Source organism: Lithobates pipiens, unplaced genomic scaffold (assembly GCF_037356315.1).
Source record: "Lithobates pipiens isolate NorthernLeopardFrog02 unplaced genomic scaffold, aLitPip1_a1.2 Scaffold_10, whole genome shotgun sequence".
Lineage (NCBI taxonomy): Eukaryota > Metazoa > Chordata > Amphibia > Anura > Ranidae > Lithobates > Lithobates pipiens.
In genome coordinates, this window is record NW_027507686.1 from 165163068 (window position 1) to 165188651 (window position 25584).

The window sequence follows — 25584 nt, forward strand, 5'->3', positions numbered from 1 at the left end:
GAGCCCCCTTTAAGAAGGGGGCCCCCGGATACCGGCCCCCCACCCTATGTGAATGAGTATGGGGTACAATGTACCCCTACCCATTCACCTGTGAAATAAAGTACAAAAAAAAACACAACACAGGGAAAAAATATTTTATTGCACAGCTCCGGGGGTCTTCCGTCTTCGGGGGTCTTCTCGCCGGACTCCTCCGCTATCTGTGTGTAGCTCTTTTACTAGCGGAGGAGTCCGGCTTTCTTCCTCCCCGCCGCCGGCCTCTTCTCCCGACTTCGGGGGTCTTGTCCCCCTCTTCGGTTCTTCTGCCGGGCCACCGCGCCTTCTTGTAGCTCTTTTGCAGGCGGTGGCCCGGTCTTCTGTCGCCGCTGCCTTCCGTTCTTCTGTCGCCGCCTTCGGTTCTTCTGCCGGGCCACCGCGCCTTCTTGTAGCTCTTTTACAGGCGGTGGCCCGGTCTTCTGTAGCCGCTGTCGCCGCCTTCCGTTCTTGTTCTTCTTGTTCTTCTTCTTCTTCTCCAGGCGATGTTGACACGTCGCTCCCTCCGGCCGGAATGCCAGAGCCGCGCTGTGCGGTCACTTATATAGTGACAATGGGGTGGGGTCACATGGTATATGTCACATGGGTTGGTCACATGGGTTGATGTCACATGGGGACTATGACATCGTAAGGGGGCGGGGTCACCATGTGACCAACCCATGTGACATATATCATGTGACACCGCCCCATTGTCACTATATAAGTGGCAGCGGAGCGTGTCCCTGGCATTCCGGCCGGAGGGAGCGACGTGTCAACATCGCCTGGAGAAGAAGAAGAAGAACAAGAAGAAGAACAAGAACGGAAGGCGGCGACAGCGACAGCGGCGACAGAAGACCGGGCCACCGCCTGTAAAAGAGCTACAAGAAGGCGCGGTGGCCCGGCAGAAGAACCGAAGGCGGCGACAGAAGAACGGAAGGCAGCGGCGACAGAAGACCGGGCCACCGCCTGTAAAAGAGCTACAAGAAGGTGCGGTGGCCCGGCAGAAGAACCGAAGAGGGGGACAAGACCCCCGAAGTCGGGAGAAGAGGCCGGCGGCGGGGAGGAAGAAAGCCAGACTCCTCCGCTAGTAAAAGAGCTACACACACATAGCGGAGGAGTCCGGCGAGAAGACCCCCGAAGACGGAAGACCCCCGGAGCTGTGCAATAAAATATTTTTTCCCCTGTGTTGTGTTTTTTTTTGTACTTTATTTCACAGGTGAATGGGTAGGGGTACATTGTACCCCATACTCATTCACATAGGGTGGGGGGCCGGTATCCGGGGGCCCCCTTCTTAAAGGGGGCTCCCGGATTCCGATAAGCCCCCCGCCCGCAGACCCCGACAACCAACGGCCAGGGTTGTCGGGAAGAGGCCCTTGTCCTCATCAACATGGGGACAAGGTGCTTTGGGATGGGGGGGCTGCGCGGCCCCCCCTTCCCCAAGGCACCCCCCCATGTTGAGGGCATGCGGCCTGGTACGGCTCAGGAGGGGGGGCGCACTCGCTCGCCCCCCTTTCCTGGCCGGCCGGGTAGCGTGCTCGGACAAGGGTCTGGTGTGGACTTTGGGGGAACCCCCACGCCGATTTTTTTCGGCGTTGGGGTTCCCCTTTAAGCCCATTCCAGGCGGCGGAGCCCGCGACGTCTCCTTCGCGGGCCCCGCCTACCTGTACACGCGCTCGAAATGGGCGGACTTTCCGAGCGGGAACAGTCCGCTCATTTCGAAAGTACAGCGGACATGCCCACACACGGGCGGACTGTTCGCTCAAACACAGTTTCAGCGGACAGTTTTTCGGAATTTCCGAAAGACTTTGTCCGTCCAACTGTCCGCTGAAACTGTCCGCTGAAAGCCCACACACGAGCGGACTGTCCGCCCAAACACTGTTCAGCGGACAAGGTTGGGCGGACAGTCCGGCCGTGTGTACGCGGCCTTAGGCAAACCAGTCACCTTATTAAATAAAATAAAACTGTCATTTGCATGCTGGCACTACTCTGGAATAACTCGACCAACACCATTTGGACTGAAAATTGGCTGTAGTGGCAATTTATTAACAAATAATAATACAAGAATATTCCTTTAAAACAGAAACATAATAATAACCATGAAAATCAATAATCAAGGTTGCTGATCTTTGAAGTCACTAAAAAACCAAAACTTGCTTTATATCTGCGTAACCATGTAAGGGTCCCCAGCTGCAACACACTGACTTGGGGATGATCCCAACTCTCCACATTCTCTGCAGATACCTCCATGTCCCAAATTCCCAGTTAACCTACCGTTAACTGGACTTTTACAGAGGACACCCCTATCATAGATGGGTCCCCACTATGTGATCAGGTTGTTAATTTAGAAGGTCTCCAAAGATCCCAACTGCCTTGACACTACGATTACCGATGAGCACAAAACCAAATTTTCAGGCGGGAGGGTGAGAAGTTTATTTATTTATTTTTTTAAAGATATCTTTATTCGGTTTAAAGACAGACCAACATACAAATGAAAAACTTTGGTTGTTCATTGTTATACATAAATAGGCAATACACTTTTTCAGTTAATAAACAAATATCAAGTCACATGTTTCTTGTGATTATTAAAGCATCGGAACCCTACTCCCCTCCGGTGCCACAGTTGGCACCTTTCAGGGGGGAGGGGGGTGTAGATACCTGTCTAAGACAGGTATTTGCTCCCACGGGAGTCTATGCCTCTTCCTGTCCCGCCGCACTGTCTGCTGGGACACACACGGGTCCCAGAGACAGCGCGGAGCATTCTCATTGCGTTGCGCGACTTGCGCATGCACAGTAGGGAACTGGGAAGTGAAGCCGCAACGCTTCACTTCCTGATTCCCTCACCGAAAATGCCAGCGGCAGCAGCCGAGAGCCGAGCGATTGATCGGCCTCAGCTGCCGACATCGCTGGACTCCAGGAAAGGTAAGTGTTCATTTATTAAAAGTCAGCAGCTGTAGTATTTGTAGCTGCTGGCTTTTAATATATTTTTATTTTTTTGGGTGGACTCTCTCTTTAAAGCGGGATTCCACCCTAAAGTGGAACCTCCGCTGATCGGAACCCCCCCCCCCTCCGGTGTCACAATTGACACCTTTCAGGGGGGAGGGGGTGGAGATACCTGTCAAAGACAGGTATTTTCACCCACTTCTGGGCATAGACTCACGGGAGTCTACGTCATTTCCTGTGCTGCCGCACTGTCTGCTGGGACACACACGGGTCCCAGTGACAGCGCAGAGATTTCCTATTGCGCGGCGCAGCTCGCGCATGTGCAGTAGGGAACCGGGAAGTGAAGCCGATTCGCTTTACTTCCTGATTCCCTCACCTCGAATGGCGGCGGCAGCAGCCGAGGCCCGAGCGGTCAATTGGCCTCGGCGGCCGGCATCGCTGGAACCTGGGACAGGTGAGTGTCCATTTATTAAAAGTCAGCAGCTGTAGTATTTATAGCTGCTGGCTTTTAATATTTATTTTTTGGGCGGAATCCCTCTTTAAGTACATGGTTACAAGAATTGGCCATACTGTAAGCATGAACTTCATATAGCAACAGTGGAGATCAGCACATTGAACTATGTGGCACAACCAAGAAATGACATAGCATTATATTCACCCTGGGGTAAGGGTCAGAGGGCTAGCTATCCACCTACCCCAAATTTTGTGGAATGTTTTATTTCTCTTCTGGATTTCAAACGTAAGTTTGTATAGTGGTATAGAATCGTTAATCAGCTTCAACCAGAGGGATTTCAGAGGTGTCTGTGTTCCTTTTGAGGACAAGGTAGACTTTTTCATATAAATATACAGAATGCAGAGCAGTCTCTTAATATGAGACAGTATGGGCAAATCACCAAAGATGCCTAAATGATGCTTGGGATGAACAATGTTTTTTGGAGACACACCGCCGAGGAGATAAAAGAACCTACATCTAGCCAGAAGTCTTGAACCACTGGACAGGACCAGAAACAGTGTAGGAAATCAGTGGTTTGGCTACAGCCTCGGAAGCATTCAGCTGAGGGAGACAGCCCCATTTTATGTATCCTAGCAGGAGTAAGGTGAGAATGGGGGAAGATTTTAATGTGTATAATACGGTCCCTAGATGAGATAACTGAGATCTTGTAGGTGTCACTAAATTCTGACCAGTCATCTTCCATGAGGGAAATGCCCATAGAGGTCCATTTTGTCTGAGCCATGCGGAACCTAGGGTTAAAGTCAGTCGTAAGGACAGGATAGTAAGTGGAGATGAGTTTAGTGGGATCAGGGTGTCTTAGCATTTTCTCAAATGGGGGTACAGCTATAGGGTCGTCTAAAGAGCCAAACTGAGCACGAACAGCATGTTCTGAAAAAAATAAAAGATAATAGCTGCTAATAATGGAACAGGTAGGAGCAAGGTAGGTCAAAGTCAATGCATAGTTGATGGAAAGATTTAAAACCCTGTGCATCGTATAAGTGACATAAGTATTTAACCCCTTTAGAGTAACAGCGTTTGGGATCAGGGAGGGAGTACAGATCCTGCATATTGGGATTGAACCACAGATGATTTTTGGGGGAGGTTGACCATGAGTCTTTGGATATCTTTTAAACAATTGATCGAAACAACGAAAGAAAAGTAGCTAATGGATGTTCCTGGATCAGTTAGAACCTGACCTCTATAGATAATGTTATGGAGAGTCTCTAGAGAAGAAAAAATAGCTCCCTCAGTAGTAGTAGTACAGGCATTTGCTGCAACCGGGTGCAGCCAGTCATGAATATGGACCAGTTGAGATACCAGGTAATATAGATAAAATTTAGAAAACGCAAAATCTGCCAGATGAGTCGGCAACCTTAGCGTTTCAAGTGCCACCCTGGGGGGCCGGCCATTCCATACGAACACTGTGCAGATCGTATCTATACTCATAAAAATGGATTTAGGGATTTTACAAGGGGAGTTAGCCAAAACATACAATAACTTAGGTAAATATATCATTTTAAGGGTATTGGCCCTGCCCACAAGATCTAGCGATAAATCCATCCATTGCTTGGTTTGTACAATGTAGGAAGATAGAGGTAGCTGTACCACAACTCCGAGATACCTAAACGAGGACACAACCTACAGTCTGGAGTCCGGGTGAATCAGTGGAATCAGGATTCAAAGGAAAGAGATTAGACTTATCCCAATTCACCCGGAAGCCAGACTAGTCGACCAAAGTTATTCATTTCGGGCAGCAAAGTTTGAAATGACTCGTGTGTATCAGCCAAGTATACCAGGGTGTCATCCACGTACAGTGAAACTTGTTCCTCTATGGTAGCAATCAGTAGACTCTTAACTAAAGGGGAAGAGCCGAGGTACACAACAAAGGCTCCGTAGGGGGGTTTGAAAACGGACAAGTTTCGGACAAAATCCATCTGAAAAAATCAGACGGATTTTGTGGTCAGAATGTCTGACCATGTGAATGGGGCACAAGAAAGAAAGTCTCCATAATATCCCTAGGAGGGTCACTGGGAGTTTTTCTGCTTATTATTCAAATCTAATACATCAGATGGCTGATGGACAGACCTTATATTGTCTGAGGACATTGGTTTATTAATGTTTTAACAGGACATGAAAGACTCTGTTTTTGTACTAATATTAACAGTTGGAACCTTTTATATTTAGCAAGATAAGAGTGATTGATGTCTACACTATATGTAATATATCATATTGGTGGATAATTAACCCTTTATTTACATCGAGCGCTGTTAGTGTCTGGTTTTAATTAGGCCTATCATGTGTTTAGTTTTTTTTTATTGTATAACAGCAGCTGTAAGTGCAGTTAATTTTATATATATTGAGCGCTGGGTTCAGGATTACTCAGTATTTCTGATTTAGTATATAGTATTGGCTCTACAGCCATGTTTCTCTCGTATTAAGAGTCAGGGTTAGTGGCATAGGCAGACTCCGCTGTTAGCATGACTGTCTCTAATTCCTCTGTGCGTTGCTGATTATTTTTGCGTAAAACACCAGTGATGGACATGAAGGTACCCCTCAGTGTGATCTTAAAGGTTTCCCATTCTGTTAGTGGATCTACTGTGCCCAAGTTGACATTCCAATAACCAGCGATACCTTTTTTGCATTCCCCCTGCATCACCTCATCCTCCAGCCAGTAGGAATTCAAGCGCCAAATAGTAGGGCCGGAACCTGGGAGGAGGAGGCAGTCCACAGAGAGAGGAGCATGGTCTGACACACCCCTAGGCAAGTAGGACACGGCAGATATAATGGGGAGAGTGTCCTCTGCAGCAAATGCCAGATCAATACGAGACATGGTGAGGAAAGAATCCGAGTGGCAGGAGTATTGGCAGACATTAGGATGTTTCCAGCGCCATAGCTCTGTGAGACCATAAACTTGTGTTCAATCAATAAAGGAGGGAAAGGGTCTACCACCACCCCCCCAAGCGGTCTATAGCTGGGTCCAATATGGCATTAAAGTCGCCCACATAAAGAAAGGGGCCCGGGGGTCTAGACAATAGCATAAGTGACCATTTGGATAATACATCCACAGAAAATGGGGGAGGGATATAAACAGTCACTAGGGTGAATGTCACAGAGGCAATTTTGTAAAGTGAGTATAATAAATCTCCCATCGGGATCCGTTTTTACGGGAGTAAAGAGGGATTTGGTCAGTAGAATAGAGACTCCCCCAAGAATAGTTTGTGTGTGTGTGTGTGGCGTGGTAGGGCTGAACCAGCCACAGTGCTTGAGGGCTCTCATCCTCATACCAAGAAGGTGTGTTTCTTGAAAGAAAATTATATGGGGGCGACATTTTTTGAAAACAGAGTAGACCAGGGACTGCTTTTGGGGTGCATTCAAACCTCTAGTATTCCATGAGACTATCTTTAAGGTAAATAGTATATAATGATCACAGAAGTATACAGACATATGTAAAACATTGTTGGTCATGCCACCCATAACACACATGAGCATAAATGCAAGACAATGTGAAGATCTAAGGTCAAATCAGCAAGAGCATTAAAGCGAATGAATATGAAAAACTAGGGTACTCGGCCAAAGGCAACAACAACAAAAACAAGATTTAAAAAAAGAAAAAAAGGTCCATAGGAAGCCCCATTCCACTCACCCTGCTCGGCCATTCCAAACATAGTGAGCCTTGGATCCCTAAACCCAAATAAAAAAAAAAAAAAAAACTCTCAGGTGAGGTCAGAACTGTCCTGTGGCCACGCCACCTAATTGCGTGGGGGAAGTGTGGAATCCGGAGAGGCTCTCAACAGTAAATAGAAATTTTAAAGAGGTCCTGTTCCAGGATAAGGATCCACTGCAGGTGTATAGAGAGATGAAAGACACCAGGCCTCCCCATATATCAAAGAGTATAACAGCCAGGAACATGGAAGAAACAAATCCAGGAGAGAAGGCTGGGTGCAGTGGGAGAGTGCTCTTTTTCAGGTCGCAGGAGAGGGAGCAATATTCATCATGAAATATGTAGGCAGTGGGGTGAGAACAGTAAACACAAACATCACAGCCTGGGCAGGTAGATGTAGAAGTCTCAGGATCTGTAGGGAAGGAAAAAAGGTAATTTCAAGGAACAAATGCCACAATCATTTATCTCTGTGTCGATGTGCAGTTCCATATCGATCGTTCAGCCACGCCATGTCTTCTTTGGCCTTTGTGTAGAAGAGGGCTCTACCATCATGGATAACATGTATCTTAGCAGGGAAAAGCATAGCATATTGTAAGCCTTCAGTACACAGGCGGGCTTTTATTGCTGCTAAGGAAATGCATTGGCGTTGAACCTCAATTGAGAAATCAGGATAGACTGAAATGGTATTGCCATTATATTTAAGCAGCCCTTTTTCCCGTTCAAGGTGTAGAATGGCGACCTTATCCTGGAAATTAAGGATCCGTGCAATAAGGGAGCGTGGAGGCGCATGGTGCATGCGCTCGATGACATATGAGAATGATGGTGGATCAGTACCAAAAATGTCCCTCTGCCAGGAGTACAGTAACTTTCCAGGGTGGGATTCCTCTGCACATTCAGGAAATCCCCTGAAACAGAGATTATTCTTGCCTGTGCGATTCTCTAAGTCATCAAGTTTAGGGTTGCCATCTCACTTAGTAGTATCACGCATTGCACCAGACAAGGGGTGCACAGTATCGTTCCTCGGTGGCCCCGGTTCTATTATGTAGATTCTGAACATCTTGTTTCAGGAGTGAAAAATCTATATGGATAGATGCTACTGTATCTGAGTGGAGAGTGAGGTCTTACAATCCTGTATGGCCAGCATAATAGTAGCTAATGTAGGCTTATTTGAGGGAGAATCAGTGGCCTGGCACTTGATTCACTCACCCATGTAGCAGAGTCTCTGTCAGCGGAGGAGGAAGCCTGCAGTGCATTTGATGGCCCTGCCTGTGTCCCAGCGCTATCTTGCCACCGGAACTGTGACAGCTGTTCCGCCATGGATGGAGACATGGACAGCCTGTATTTCACCACTGTGGCCAGCCTGGTGGATGCCCAAGGCCGTGGGAAAGGATAAAGCACAGTTTACTAGGAGAGAGGACTCGGGATTAAGGCAGGATGTCCGTAGAGAGCCAGAACGGTGTTACTATTCAGGCGTTCGCTCAACCATCAAGCCACGCCCTCGTTTCTTTATTGTCCATTGGCTTCCTTGATCCTGCCTAGACCACTTACAAGTCACTCCTGACTCCTCAAACCCATCAACCCTGGTACATAAATGTACTCCTAAAAAGTTCAGGCGCTGTATTGAGAACCAACATATGGCAGCCATTAGCCCTCTGCAGCTAGAGTGAAACCAAAACACCGGGGTGGTGTTGTGCAAAAGAACAAACAACAAGAGATTCCTTTTAATCCAGCGCTGGGGGTGATGGCTACAAACCACTTGAGGCATACCTCAGAGAAGTCATAAAAATGTCCATGCCACGGTTTGTGTAAAATGATTTATTGTGAAATCAAAATTATTCCAAGAATGGAAAAGGTTAAAACATGACTGACAGTAAAGCTGCACGATTCTGGCCAAAACGAGAATCACAATTTTTTTGCTTAGAATAAAATGATCATGACTCTCACAGCGTAAAATATTTCACATTATACAAAAAAAAATTGGGCTAACTTTACTGGTTAGTTATTTTTTAAAATTCATTGCAATTCATTCATTGCAAGTGTAATTTTTTCCCAAAAAAATCACATTTCAACAACTGCTGAGCAAATACAATGTGACATAAAATATTGCAATAACCACCATTTTACTCTCTAGGGTCTCTACTAAAAATACAAAATATAAATATAAATATATATATATATATATATATATATATATATATATATATATATATATATATATATGTATGTATTAGGCTTGTGCAATTTGTTTAATCAAAAATCAAAATTTGCATCTGTCCGAATAAAAAAATAACGAATTTCAACAAATACGAAAGAATTTATAGCGGATACAACAAATGAATTTGACATGATTCGTAATTCGTTAATGATCTAATGAAACAAAAGGTCAACTCAAAGTAAATCTTACAGTCCAATCAGCCGATTCATTTTGTGCTGGAGGTTGGATTACTGGCAAAGTGCATTCCTGAGAGCTGAGTGAGAAGGATGATGTGTTGTATTTGAGCCGAGGAGAAGAAATACAGTCATTGTGTGTGTTAAAAGATTCAATAAACAAATGACTTTCCAAACTATGAATCATTATAACGAATATATATACATACATAAATATCGAATTTCAACAAATACAAATTAAATTATAGTGCATATAACAAATGAATTCGTCATGATTGGAGATTCAGTATAACGAATATCGACACTCCCGAAAACGTAATAATGTAATATAACGAATATAACAGAACGAAATTATGTATTTTACAAATGACAACGAACTGAAACTTAACAACATTTTCCATTGTGCGCAAGTCTTTTTATATATATATATTTGGGGGTTCTAAGTCATTTTCTAGCAAAAAAAATGATTTTAACTTTTGACAAATGTCAGAAAAAGGTTTAGCGTTTAAGTGGTTAAACCTCCCTCATTTACACACCAAAGTGAGCGGAAGATGGCACCCACTCGTCTCCATACCATTGCAGGGCGGAAGCGGCGTCAAAACTTCACTTCCGCCCATAGCTCTTAAAGGGCCATTTTTTTTTTCATTTTTTCAAATGACAACCTTTTTTATTTTTATTGCATTTTAGTGTAAATATGAGATCTAAGGTCTTTTTGACCCCAGATCTCATATTTAAGAGATCCTGTGAGGCTTTTTTCTATTACAAGGGATGTTTACATTCCTTGTAATAGGAATAAAAGTTTCACAATTTTTTTTTTTAAATAACAGTGTAAAAATAAAAAATAAAAGATAAAATAAATAAGAAAAAAAACAAAAATTGTTTGTGTGCAGAAGCAAACGCATGCACAAGTATGAAAACTCTTACTGCACTGTTAAGGGGAAACACAAATGTAAGCTTTTGAGGTGACAAGGTCTGGAAGGCAAATATTCTGCAACATCCTGTGTGATAGTCTGTCACTATGCAGATTAGGAATAATAATGATCAAATCTACCTTAATTGCTCAAATATAATTGTTCTATCAATAAGGCTGCATTACAAGCCTATTGCAACACTTTAGAATAAACTTCCCTAGAAATGTTTGCTTGTCCTTGTTTGGAGACTAGCAGTTCTCTGCAAATAACAATGGCAATTGTTGTAGCAAACATTGAGTGCTTCAGGTTTTGCCTCAGTCCTGACATGTCAAAATTGATATTCTGCTATAGCGGACAAACAACCATCCCAAGAATTTAAAGTGCAAGGAAGCCCTAACAAAAAAATTCTCGTTTGCTCCCCTTTGGTCCATGAAAACATTTATTTTTATATTGGTTTAAAGTGGTAGTAAACCCGCTGACTTTTTACATTTTTTTTCTACACCTGTAAGGCAAAAGGCATAATGAGCTAGAATGCATCGCATACTAGCTCATTATGAAATACTTACCTTAGAACAAAATGTTGGTATCTCACCCGGTCCATGCTGAGGTAGCTGACATTTTGCCTTGGCGTGTCTTTTGGGTTTTGGGGCTCTGGCGCTGTGAGCGCCGGAGCCTCAATGTCGTCACTCCCGCGCATGGCCGCGGGAGACTTCTTTCTGGCAAGGTCCAGCGTCTGCTGGACTTTCAGCTGAGAATCCCCAGAGCGCATGCACTACTCATTGCAAGGGGAATATCTCCTAAACCATACAGGTTTAGGAGATATTCTTTTTACCTAGAGGTAAGCCTTATTAGAGGCATACCTGTAGGTAAAAGTTAAAAAAATGACTATACAACCACTTTAAATAGAGCAAAGAAAATCTGTTGATTTTGCCAGAAATCTTGTCAGCTGATAACTTTCTATGCTCTCTGCTTTATAGCTTACATTCCATCTCCGAAGGCTACATAATCTCGCCTCTCTATGTTAGGGAGAAGAGGAGAGGGGAGGACTCTGTAGTCCTACCAGTGGTGGCCCATTCATTAGGGTTGCAGGGACATCGCCTCCCTAATTCATGCGTCCGGCCCCTAATCTCCATGCAGGGCGCCGGAAGCATGGATTTCAATGGGGAGTTGGAAGCTCTAATTGGCTTCTAAAAGGGTGGGAGCAGGGTGCAGAGCAAAAGAAAAAACTAGCAGGGGCGCTGATCAACAGTTTAGTATAGCCCTCCAGCTGGCTATTGATGATAATTAGACAAGTCAAAGGGTGCTGCTACTCTCTATGGATCCTCTGGGTGGCAGGAACACATCTAGACAAAACACAAAAGAAGAGAGCGCAAAGCCGCCCTAGTGCAACTCGGCTTTAATATGGTAAAGTTAAAAACACTACAATGGTTAAACTCACATTGTGTGAAGATAGATACAGCATAAGGATTCCACTGTGGCCGCAGTCCTATAACCAACTCAAGATCCTGTCAGAGGAAGGGGGAGCTGAGCTGTGGATGTTCAACCTAGCTGCCTGGATCCTGGCAGTACATTTGAGGCTATCCATCAACATGAAGAGCCTAATGCACATGCTCCTGGTCCAGCCGGCACTGCTCTTCGAGGACACACTACCTTGACCTCATCATGACCTGAGGAAAGAGGCAATGCCTCAGAAACGCATTGTTATGGCAACTCTCTTCCCCCTTGTATCCTGCTCATGTGGGTTTGTGTGTCCTCGAAGAGCAGCGCCGGCTGGACCGGGCGCATGTGCATAAGGATCTGCATGTTGAGCGTGGTGGTGAATAGCCTTGGATGTGCTGCCAGGATCCCAGGCAGCTAGGTTGAATGTCCACGGCTCCCCCTTCCCCTGTTGGGATCTTGAGGTGGTTACAGGAGTGTAGTCACAGTGCACACAGCTGCCCGGATCATGCGAGAAGCCTGTGGGACACAATAGAACTGCCAGGACTACATACTTATGACGAGCATGACTCCCACTTATATCTTGTTTTTAATCTTGTGCAATAAATGATACTGTTTTAATACCACACTTATAGAGGTGTCCCCCCCTTGTTCTTACACAATGGGGTATGGACTGCCTGGATACTTTGTGCTAAGGGCTTACCTCTTTTCCATTTGTGAAAGTTTGGAGGTATGTCAATCCATTTGCTTAGTTGCAATGATATGTACAATTAGGTCTCTATATATTTGGAGACAATTTTTGTTTTTTTCAAGTATTTACCAAAACATATTCAAGCTATAGTTATATACAGGAAGTACACATGCTCTGGTTTAAATTGAGGGTATGTACATGCAAATCGAAGGAAGGGTTAAAGAATTACAGCTCTTAAGAATAGCCATCCCCCCATTTCAAGGGTCCAAAAGTAATTGGACAGTTGAATCAAAAGCTGTTTCATGGCCATGTGTGGGCTACTCCTTTATAATTTTTTCATCAATTAAGCAGGTAAAAGCTCTGGAGTTGATCCTAATGCCCTGTACACACGGTCGGACATTCCGACGACAAAATCCGTCTGATTTTTTCCGACGGATTTTGGCCCAAACTTGTGTAGCACTAACCCCCGAAGGAGCTGCTGGTTATTTTTGGGCTTACCGTTACCTTTCCTTCTCCTTGTGGCTTGTCTAGGGTATGTCCCGTGGTAGATGGCCCAGTAACTTGACACTGACAATAGATCCACTTGAATGAATTTTATTTGCAAACTCAGACAATTGAACAGTCTTTCAACTTGGGATCAGAGGGTTGGAAAGAAGTTCAAGTACTCTTAGGCTGGGTTCACACTGAAGCGATGCGGGAACGCCGCAAATCTGCAGCGTTTTCCCGCATCGCATGCCTCCCGCCGGCAGTTCACACTGCCCAATGCGGACTGCTGGGAGTGTCAGTGAAACCTTAACGACACCCCAGATCAGTTCGCATATCGCAGTGCGATCTGCAAACTCGGACAGGAATCGGATCGCATGGTGTGAACACCCATGCGATCCAATTCTGCTGCGGACCAAAAAGTTTGCGGCGGGTGCGATTCGAATTCAGCCATACTATCTGTATGGCTGAACTCGCATCGCACAGAGATCGGATGTGATTTGCACTGCAGTGCGGTGCGAATCACATCCGGTTCTCGCTGCCGCAGCGGTGTGAACCCAGCCTAAATGTCAAAGTCCAAAACGTTAAAGAACTTGCTTACTTTGACTGCATCCAGAGAATAGCCATTCGCAGCTGGATGAACACTTAGGTTGGACAGTCCCTTTCTCACAAAGCCTAGCAGCCAACAAGGTGCTTACTCAGGAACAAAGTCTTTGTCACAGACGTTGTTGCAGAACACGTAGGGAAACTAAGCTTTAGAACACTTGTAGAATACCTGGATCTTTCAGCCTGCTTGGTGATATCCACAAGACCGTATTCTCTCGGTTACTTCAGCCCTTCCAGGCTCTTGTTAAGAAAACCAACCCATACGTGGTGTTCTTCTAAAGAGACCTCCCCTGGAATTCTTGAAGTAAAATGGGTCTCTCCCGAACCAGAGATGGCACCCAACCACCTCAGAATCCTCCTTTAGTTTCCTTGCCTCAGGCTAGCCAGCCCCGAGACATTAAAGTCGGGTGGATCCGCACCCCAGGCCATAGCCTTCCGGGGGGCTGGTCAGGAGGACCAGGGCCATGTAATCAGCACTTTATACTAGACCGGAACCCTGAACCATGTGACATCCGCATCTTAAATACCCTCTCCCAGAGGACACAGCGAGAGTGCCACTCCCACTGACCTCGCTCCAAAAGAGAGTAACTTAAGCACTTGACCAGACTATAGTTCTATGCCTGCCACATGAGACAGTGCCCCCGTGGTCAGGCTGAACATCTCACAGTCCAGTCAGACTGATGCTGAAGTCCAATTTAGACAATTATACCTAAACCAAACTGCAGTTTAGGCAAAGTTTAACTTTGAAAAATACGCATAGCAAAAACACGGTTGCACAAAGTTGTCAGAAAATTTGATCGTTCGGAACGCGGTGACGTAGAACACGCACGACGTGACTATAAACGGGCCAGTAGCCAATAGCTTTCATCTCGTAATTTATTCTGAGCATGCGTGGCACTTTGCCCGTCGGAATTGTCTACGCACGATCGGAATTTAAACGATCGGAATTTGTTATTGAAAATTTTTAGATCCAGCTCTCAAACTTTGTGTGTCGGAAGTTCCAACAGAAAAAGTCTGATGGAGCCCACACACGATCGGATTTTCCGACAACACGATCCGATCGCACATTTTCCGACAGAAAGACCGACCATCTGTAGAGGGCATAAGTGTGGTATTTGCATTTGAAATCTATTGCTGTGAACCTACATCATGCGTTTAAAGGAGCTGTCCATGCAACTGAAACAGGCCATTGTAAGGCTTCAAAAACTAAACAAATCTAACAGAGATATAGCAGCAACATTAGGAGTGGCCAAATCAACAGTTTGGTACATTCTGAGGAAAGAAGAATGCACTGGTGAGCTTAGCAACATAAAAAGGCCTGAACGTCCACGGAAGACTACAGAGGTGGATGAGATTGAGAATATACAGGCTTGGACTTTTTAGGCATGACAGAACAAAAATGTACAAAAAAAATTTTTTATTGCATAAACATAACAAATAAGCGTATATTAAAATCCACATTCATAGATCAGCCATGATTAAAAGTATGATTATCTATAACCATAGTACAACTACATGGAATTTAGAAGTAACGATCAATCCCAGAGTGTGGTTATATTACAGTGAAGCGGTTGATCTTGCTGTACATGTTGCGCGCCATGCACTTCTTCAGCGGCATTAGGTATATAGTGGAAAATATAGATTTGTAGTTTAAAGCAAACAATATGCAGGGCAGCTGCTGAGTAGCCAAATAATCCCATCAAAAAATGTGTAATAGGGTATACAGAGTCGGTTTCAAGAAAAGGCAGCAGCTACAGATGGAGGATTAGATGTTGGTTGAGTTCGGGGTAAGGTGAAATATAAAGTGATAAGAAGCACTTCCAAAATATTCACTTTTTAGTAGCTAGTGCCAGTGGTTAAAAATCCCATCAATGGCCAAGAAGCAGACAGCCTCCCAGAACAAGCATAATGCTGGATAGCAGGGATGGGCGAATGGTTCGAACCAGGCATAAGTTCGGGCCAAACTTTTGCTGTTTCAGAAGTTCGACAAGCAGACGAACAAACAGGTCGTTTGACCCTCTGTTCGCCCCCCCCCCCCCGAACCGACCACAATGCATTGCGCTGCTGAACAGTACATTGCAAGCCCTGACTGGCTGAAGCAGTGAAAGCTTCAGCCAATCAGGGCACAGAGCACTATCAGAGTCATGATTGGACACTGTCATCATGACTTTATCCAATCATGGCTCATTCCCGCCCTACAGTATAAAAGTATTCTTTCAATGGCAGCCATTTTCAGTGTGATTTCGGTGTGGAGAGAGATAGAACAGGGCTCTCTTCAGTACTATTAGTTAGTTAGTATGCTATACTGTGCTATTTTGATTCAATTGTCAGTGTAAAATATTAGTTTAGTGTCAGTCTAAGGATAGTGTGAGTGTAGTGAGGAGGACCATCATTCAGCTTTGCATAGTGTACAGCTAGAGTAGGGATAGCTCAGATAGTTTCACTGCAGTGTAGTAAGACCGTGTCATTCATACATACATTAATGTAGAGTAGGGACAGCTCAGATAGTTTCACTGTAGTGTAGTGAGACCATGTCATTCATACATACATTAATGTAGAGTAGGGACAGCTCAGATAGTTTCAGTGTAGTTTAGTGAGACCGTGTCAATAATCTTTACATTAGTATATAGCTAGAGTAGGGACAGTTCAGATAGCGTCAGTGTAGTGACGGTTGAACACCGTCTACTTGATTGCGTTACTGCCAGTTTAACGCCATTTACATTTGTCTCCATTATTGGCAGTTTAACGCCATATAGTTCTGTGTGCGTTATTGACAGTTTAACGCCATATTGTTATGTGTGCGTTTCTGCCAGTTTAACAGCATATAGTTTTGTGTGTTACTGCCAGTTTAACGCCATTTACTTTGGTGTGTCTTACTGCCAATTTAACGCCATATAGTTCTGTGTGCGTTACTGCCAGTTTAACGCCATATAGTTTTGTGCATTACTGCCAGTTTAACGCCATTTACTTTTGTGTGCATTACTGCCAGGTTAACGCCATATAATTCTGCGCGTCACTGTCTGGGACTCAGGGAGCCAAAACCTGAGAGAGCTGCTTATGTGAAGTTTGTCCAGTCGTTTATGGCTGATTATGGCTCTTCTATGTAATGCCTATTTGACCCCTGTAATAAGGGTTCCAAAGAGGAGGGTAAAAGGCAGTTTGTCTGCGTGCCAGTGGTGGTGAACCTCTCTTATACCCTTTCCTGTTATATCCTATGGACTATACCATTATAATTTTCAATTGATGATCAAGAAACGTTTTATGGACATTTCTTAGCAGTAGCACTGCACCTATTTTATATATATATTTCATTATTGTTGTTCACCAATATTGTGCTGGCTGCTTGTTCTGTTATTGTTTTTCCAGTTTTATTTAGTGCAGCAGAAATCCATTCCTATATTTCACCTTATCCTGAACTCTGTCAACCAACATCTTGCTGCTGACTTTTCTTGAATCCGACTCTGTATACCCTATTACATATTTTTTGATGGGATTATTCGACTCCTCAGCAGTTGCCCTGCGCATTGTTTGTTTTTAGCTACAAATCTATATTACCCACTATATATCACCCAAATTCTCCAGAAGAAGCGCATGGCGCGTAACATGTAGAGCAAGATCAAGTGTATACCACTTCACTGTAATATAACCACACTCTGGGATTGTTACTATGAAATACATTTCTTCTAAATTCCATGTCAAAGTCTATAATCAAGAGAAAACTTCACCAGAGCAAATACAGAGGGTTCACCACAAAGTGCAAACCATTCAAAAGCCTGAAGAATAGAAAAGCTAGATTAGCTTTTGTCAAAAAAACATCTAAAAAAGCTAGTTCTGGAAAAGCATTTTTTGGACGGATGAAACTAAGATTAATCTGTACCAGAATGACAGGAAGAAAAAAGTGTGGCGAAGGCTTGGAACAGCTCATGATCCAAAGCACACAAGGTCATCTGTAAAACATGGTGGAGGCAGTATGATGGTATGAGCATGCATGGCTTCCAGTGGCACTGGGTCATTGGTGTTTATTGATGATGTGACAGAAGACAAAAGCAGCCGGATGAATTCTGCAGTGTTTAGACATATACTGTCAGGCCAGCTTCAGCAAAGTTGATTGGACAGCACTTCACAGTACAGATGGACAATGATCCAAAACACACTGCAAAAGTAACCCAGGAGCTTTTGAAGGAAAATAAGTGGAATATTCTGCAATGACCAAGTCAATCACTTGATCTCCACCCAATTGAGCATGCATTCCACTTGCTGAAGGCAAAACGAAAGGCAGAAAGACCCACAAAGAACAACTGAAGACAGCTGCAGTTAGAGCTCGGCAAAGCATCAGAAAGGAGGAAACCCAGTCTTTGGTAATGTCCATGGGTTCCAGACTTCAGGCAGTCATTGCTAGTAAAGGATTCTCAACAAAATATTAAAAATGAACATTTTATTTATGATTATATTTATCTGTCCAATTACATTTGAGCCCCTGAAAATTGGGGGACTGTCTATACAAATCGTTGCAGTTCCTCAAATTTGTACTTTATATTTATGTTCAACCCTTTGAATTAAAGCTTGAAAGTCTGCACTTTAAATTATTTTGGATTGTTAAATTTTAATTTTATTCTGGTGGCATACAGAGCCAAAAGTATAAAAATTGAGCCAACAAATATATATGGACCTATTTAGAGCCTATAAACAGATCTTGATATACTTAAAAGGAACTAAAGGCTCGTACACACAATACAAAAATCGTAAGAAAAATTTCATCTGACGAACGATCTGCCAATTTTCAGACCGTTAGTATGGTGCTTTCCACAGGCAATTACGTTTTTCTTCCGACAAAAGCTGGCTGTTCAGACTATAAAATTTTTGTCATACGTGAACTCAACGTACAATTTTCATTTAAACAGTACGGTTTTCATACGAAAAAAAATCATAAGAGCAAGGCGACGCATGCTCAGAAATGAAAGAACACATACAAAACTAGTCAACAAATTACGTCACTTCTGAAGTTGTATTCTGTCTTACAAGAATTTTCGTATGGTGAGTAATCTCTTTACTTTCTACATGAGACTTGCATGCAACAAAAAAACTGATTAACGGTCATCCAGAAATCTGATCGTGTGTACGAGGCTTAAGTCTAAAGCCTAGTACACACAGGCTGAATGTTAGGTGGCATCATCCGTTTAATAGAAACCATCTGACATGCAGCCAGTGTGTACTGCAGCCGGTCCAACAGAAGCCAGTCGTTCGGCAGGGGCATGACCAAAACAGGTCTGCCAATAGCGAAGAACGCTGACCAAATAATTCTGGTGGGGGGTCCGTCCCCCTGTCAGAACACGAGAGAACAGCAGGGAAGATTGCTGTACTAATGTCAAATAGTTAGTAGAGTGGCCCCTCCTGTGTGGTTAGTTTTTTCAGTCAGCCCTGCTGGGTTAACAAATGGTGTGTATGAGGCTTAAAATGTATTCTTCCAACACCAAGCCATAAATTACTTGGAAAGTGTGGGGGTTTCTACACTTTGGTGTGGAAAGAATAAACTGGTTATTTCCTATTAGACACAGATGGTCCCTTTGCTTATTTAATTTAAAGAGACACTGAGGAGAAGGGGAAAAACTTCTGCCTGTAAAAAATGCAGGTACCTAGAAGTGCCTACACATGACTACACTAGTCTTCCAAATTCTGCTTTTTGTGTAAGTCAAATGTGGTTGCTGTTTAGCTGCTGGGCACCAAGTAAAACACATTAATTGTGAGCGATAAGCTGATGAAGAAAGTAAAAATTTGTTTTTTAGGTGGAGGTGGAATAGGCTTCCCTTAAGGTCCCTTTTACACGGGTGGACCCATCGGTGGTACTTTTAAACCATATGCAACCTGATAGACTTAAAGCGGAGCTCCACCCGAATTCCTAGTCCTATGCCTATGTGATCATCTGCTTCCCTAATCGCTGGATATCCCCCTTACCTTGCTGATGTCTTCTCTTTTTTTCTTATTTCAAATCTCCTGCTCCTGGAGATTCCGGAAAGGGCGGTGCTGCTGCGGATATGGGCGGGGCTTCAGTGGCAGGTCAGCTCTTCCTGACGGCCGCACGGGCTCCTGGGATCGTTTTTTAAATTTCACAGGAGTCTGTGCAGCGCCCAGGCTCGAGTTCTCACGCGCGCGCATCTCAGTTGCTATCACAACGAGGCAGAACTTTCTAAGACGCCGCCCGTTGTGATGGCAACCTGAGTTGTTGTCAGCGCTCGAGCGGTTTAATCTGCGCATGCGCGAGATCGGAGATTATACAGGCGGTGCATGCTGGGACATTAGCAGCACAGTGTCCCGGAAGACAATGCCTGTGGGCTTCACATGCCCACAGGCAAAATGGAAAACGTCAGGAGACGTTTTTAAAAAGGCTTTCTACGAACGAAAAATGGAAGCAAGACACTTTTAGAAAATATACAAGTATGTAACATAATTAGAAAACTTAATTAGTGTAATTAAGACTAAAAAAAAAAACTCTGTGCCAAGTAATACCTTATACAACAATGTGCAAATCATAAATTAATACAGTGATTCAAAGTCCATAGGTTCTTCTGTGATATTTTCAAAGCTCAACACTACTACCATTTGCAGACACTTGGCAGTTGCACCTGATGTGTGTGATTAAATTTCCTACACACCATGACCTCTTTAACTTAAAAGAAGGTCGCAATTGGCTTTTGTTTGTGGGTCTTTAAACTTGCTTCTGTGGTAGCTGGAGATGAACCAGGGTATCTTTCAAACTACAACCTCCTCTCCACCGAGGTGCCCCGTTAAAAATAAGATGGAGAAAGTGCCATAGTGTAAAACCATTTATTAAAAAATATCATGCATAACAAATGCCAATTGGCTGCTTACATTTAAGAGTGCCTTCTCACTGCACTTGCATGTAGTACCTTGGCAGGGATTATAAGCCGCAATGGGCTGGCGTGCGTTCCACCACCGCAGTATGATAAACTGGAAGTGACGTGACCGGAATGTGCCTTGACTAACGTTTTGTCTTACGACGTCACGTCATCAGGAAGCAATTTATTAAAGTTTATTACTGTTTTTGACAGGTACCCTGCCCCCACTTCTGTTAGAGCTCACTGCGATGAGGTAGGTCAGAGGTTCGGCAGTAGTTCGGCCCTCTCCTCCTCCTTCCCCTGCATGCCCGGCTTCGCACATGTGCAGTAGGGACCCAGCTGTGAAGCTACAAGGCTTCATTGCTGGGTTACCTTACTGACAATGGCGACGGCAGCACCCAACAGCTGATGGAAACATCAGCTGTAGTGTTGACATCCCTGAAATCCAGGACAGGTAAGTGTCCTAATATTAAAAGTCAGCAGCTACAGTATGTGTAGCTGCTGACTTAAGTTTTGCAGAGGGAGGCTGGAACAACGCTTTAAATCCTGTGTTGTACCTCAAAGTTTCTCCCCTACACTAGAGCTCAGGCACAGTAAAGCTGCAAAGTTTCTACAACTGGAGCTAAGCTTCCACATTTCAGATTTTGGGGCAGTGAAAATCCTGCATTGCACCTGGAAGTTATTTGGCCTGTTCCAGTGTTCCAACAAGGTAAATGTAGCACACAATGGGGTTGATTTACTACGGCAAATAGACAGTTGCACTAATTTTCCCCAAGTGCAGGAAAAAATAAGACAGCATTTTTGCTTGCATATGATTGGAGGGTGGAAATCAGCAGAGCTTCACCACGTTCACTAAGCTCTTGGGAAAATGAGTGCAACTTGCAAAGTGCACAGTCTATTTGCTTTTAGTACATCAACCCCATTGGCATGCACAGGGGGTGTGCCAGGTTTGCTTGCGCACATCCTAATCAATCTGTGCCGTGCCAATTTCCCCTACTGCCCAGGCTTCCCCCCATGTTGTGCTGCAGGGGATGTCTCAGAATGGAGAGTGGAGAAAAGGGCTAATCAATACATAATTTAACGGACTCTTCCTTTTCTAAATGAACACAGTGAACACACTTAAACTGTTTACTATGCGTCAGTTTGTAAATGAACTGGAAGCCGCTCAGCACAGAGCACTTCCCATTCAGTCACTGTCCAGTGCAGCTGTAGATGCAAAGAAAGGCATGTGTGTTTGAGATTTAGGGTGCACACCCTAATGCAATGGGCGGCGCACATCTATGATCAACCCCAATCTTCCCACAGCTGGAGCTAAGCTGCCAAATTTCTAAAGTTTGCCACTTGCTAAATCCTGCACTCAGCCTTGAGGATTGTGTCCTGTTTAGTTGTTCTGGAACTGTAAAAGGTGTTACACAATGTTTCCTCAAAAACAAAACGGACCAGAAGGTGCACGTACCTGGTGCATTACCTAAAATAATTTATTAAATATAAAAGCGGATAAAAATAGATGCTCACAAAAGTAGCAATAGAAATTTCCATTGAACCACACAGTGCCATGCAGTGCGGACATAAGAATGTCATGATCAAAAGGGGTGTAGCGTTGATGCGTTTCAGGGGAGCACCCCCTTCCTCAGAGTAGCCAAACTCTGAGTAAGGTGGTGCGCTCCAAAATGCATCAGTTCTACACCCCTATCTACAATGTTTCCTCAGCTAAACCTCACTTTTCAAATGTGTACAATAGGTAAAATCCTGCATTGCGACACGTCTCTTTTGTAGAAATAATAGCCAGCTCACTTAACAAAAGAAACATCACAGTGTCTAATCTGTATATACAGTACATGAGGTGAAACAAAAGGCGTGTGAATTCCAACTCTTTCAATTTTATCATATCTTTTTATGGGCTATTAATATTTTTTGACAGGAACTCTGCTAAGTTTCTTACTCTGCTCTCATACCACATGCATGTGAGCAATGATTGTGAAATAATTTTGTACCTCAACATTTCAGTGCGGTTTAAAGCCCATCTCCAAGAATAGGAAAACAATCTATCCTAGCAGTGAGGTCCCTTCCACACTGCAAGGGTTAAAAACTCATCTAGGGGAGATGTAAAAAGGAGAAATACTTTATTCTGCACTCCATAAAGATCAAAAAAAGTCATTTCATTGTATACGGGACTTTCCACGTGTATCTGAAAACACACCTTGTAATGCATGCAAAATTTGACATTTCACTCAGTAAACAGAAAAACTTGGCCAGAATAAAATGCATACCTTTGTTTTTTCTTGCAAATCCTCACACAATTCTAAGGTTTCTGATGCTTTCAGATCGTTTAATGCCACTCTTGTTTCTCCAATAAGGGTGTGTCTAGAATACTTGTCAAAATCTTTGACCTATTTTACAAAATAAAATTGGTGAAACTACAGTTTGGTGATGATTCCTTAGGAAAAAAACTCATTAAATAGGAGTATGTAGAAAATATGAGCCAAGATGATGTCAATCAATACTAATAGCAAATTGATCATTCTTTATTTAGCCCTTTCATGGCGAGGGTAAAACAAATCTTAATGCCTGAACAAAATTTTGCAACTTTGTGTGTCTAGTTAAAATTATACCTTGTTTTTTTTTCAGGACAAATTGGCCTTTCATTTGATGGTAAAGCTTGAAAAAAAAGCTTTAAAAAAAGCTTGATTTTGTTTTTTATTGTCAGAGGAAAACTGGCACAATAGAGTGAAACAAATTGTTAAATTTAGCTGTATATTTCTGCTATTACCATAACTTACCATAAAAAAACAACCAAAAATAATTTTCCCTGCTACTGACAATTGTAGCAATGCCCTATTTGTTTGTACTTGTTGAAGGACCCAGAAAAAAAGTGCGCATTTTGAGTTTTTATCCTACCTAAAACCCACTAACCTTGAACTTTGATTATGACAATGACCTTTGAGCCTAAATCTAATGCCGCGTACACACGATCGGATTATCCCACGGACAATCGGCCCGTGTGTGAGCTCCAGCTCCCAAAAGTCCGGCGGTCTTAGAAAGAAGTCTTGACTCAAAATTGTCTGCCAGACTCGGCAGTCCAGAGGACAATCCGCCCGTCTGTGTGCTAGTCCGCCGGACTTTTGAAATGAACGGACTTGCCCACACACGGAGAAAAGTCCATTCATTTTGAACGTGGCTCCAGGTAGACGGGATTAGCAAAGGAAGTCAATGTCGCCGCATCCATCGGCGAGATTGACACCTCGCGAGCCCCGTCACCTGGTATGGATTTAAAGGGGAAGCCCTATGCCGAAAAAAACAACGTGGGGGTCCCCCCAAAGTTCATAGCAGACCCTTATCTGAGCACGCAGCCCTGCCGGTCAGGAAAGGGGGTGGGGATAAGCAAGCGCCTCCCCCTGAGCCGTATCAGGCCACATGTCCTCAACACGCACCTTGTCCCCATGTTGATGAGGACAACCCTGGCCGTTGGTTGTTGGGGTCTGCAGGCGGGGGGCTTATCAGAATCCGGGAGCCCCCTTTAATAAGGGGGCCCCTAGATTCCGGCCCCCTTTAATAAGGGGGCCCCCAGATTCTGGCCCCCCACCCTATGTGAATGAGTATGGAGTATGATGTACCCATACCCATTCACCTGGGGAAAAAATGTGTACATAAAAAAACACAACACAGGTTTTCAAAATACTTTATTAGACTTCGGGGGTCTTGTCCCGTTCTTCGATTCTTCTTGCTGGGTCTCCGCTTTCTCCTTCTAGCTCTTTAACTAGCATTGGCCCGGTCTTGTTGCCGCTGCTGCCTTCTGCTTCTTCTCTTCTTCTTCTTCTTCCGATGTTGACACAACACTCTCTCTGGCCTGTGTTGTGTTTTATTCATGTACACTTTTTTCCCCAGGTGAATGGGTAGGGGTACATCGTACCCCATACTCATTCTCATAGGGTGGGGGGCCGGAATCTGGAGGCCCCATTATTAAAGGGGGCTCCCGGATTCTGATAAGTCCCCGCCTGCAGACCCGACAACCAATGGCCAGGGTTGTCGGGAAGAGGCCCTTGTCCTCATCAACATGGGGACAGGCCCCCCTTCCCCAAAGCACCACCCCATGTTGAGGGCACGTGGCCTGGTACGGCTTGGGGGGGGGCGCTCGCTCATCCCCACCCCCTTTCCTGGCCAGCCGGGCTGCGTGCTCGGATAAGGGTCTGCTATGGACTTTGGGGGACCCCCACGCCATTTTTTTCGGAGTAGGGTTTCCCCTTTAAATCCATACCAGGTGACGGGGCACTAGAGGTGTCAATCTCGCCAATGGAGGCGGCAACATTGACTTCCTTCGCTAGTCCCTGGAGCCACTTTCAAAACACAGACTTTACTCCATGTGTGGGCAAGTCCGTTCATTTCAAAAGTCCGGCGGACTCCCACCATAGTCCTAGTCCCCCAGAAATGTCCGGTCGTGTGTGGGCGTGTGTGTGCAGGTCTGCTCGTTCAGAAAGTCCGGCAGGTTGTCCGCTGGATAGTCTGATCGTGTGTACATAGCATAACCCTGACCTAGATTAAACCCAAATCTAGTAATTTTATCTTTTTTCCCCACACTCGTTTTCTCCTTTCTCCATTCAAGGGGAGAGAAAAAAAATCACAGGTGCGCACTCTACGATGACTGATAACTGCGATATCCAATCAAAGTCTGTTACAACGATCATGTGCTTGGGAACAGGGCAAGATCATTAGTGTGAGATCCAGAGATCTCAGTGAGAGCTTGGTCTCTGTGCTGCGAGCAAACTGGACAGTGCACACTTCACGGCCGAGACCGGAAGTCCTCTTGTTTATCGATTTGCGATTGTTTCTATTAATATGTAAGTGTGGATATTGTTGAAACTGTTTCATAGCCAATCCGTAGGTCCTCTTGTTTATACCCTTTATTTCGTCTTTGTTTATGGTTTGGTCCCTGATGGTTTTTCCTGTTGTGTTTTTGAACAAGGAATATGTGCTCTTTACAAATGGATTATGGATAAAGATCAACACACTCGCTTATGTCAAGTTGTAAGAGTGGTGCCCTCTTATAATTCATAACATAAGACCTGCCTACACAGACCACTTCTGTATGGGGGATGTAGATTATGGTGGGTTGT

At 44.2% G+C, this 25584-nt stretch overlaps 1 protein-coding gene across 2 annotated transcripts in view; it reads right to left on the reverse strand.

Moving 5' to 3' along the window:
• The window catches only part of LOC143935335 (synaptotagmin-2-like), a 147527-nt gene that overhangs the window by 19090 nt on the left and 102853 nt on the right, over positions 1-25584 (reverse strand). For both annotated transcript variants that reach the window (XM_077459139.1, XM_077459146.1), the window contains one exon: positions 22744-22863. In XM_077459139.1, coding sequence (XP_077315265.1) covers positions 22744-22863 — 120 coding nt within the window. The remainder of the gene's footprint in view (positions 1-22743; positions 22864-25584) is intronic.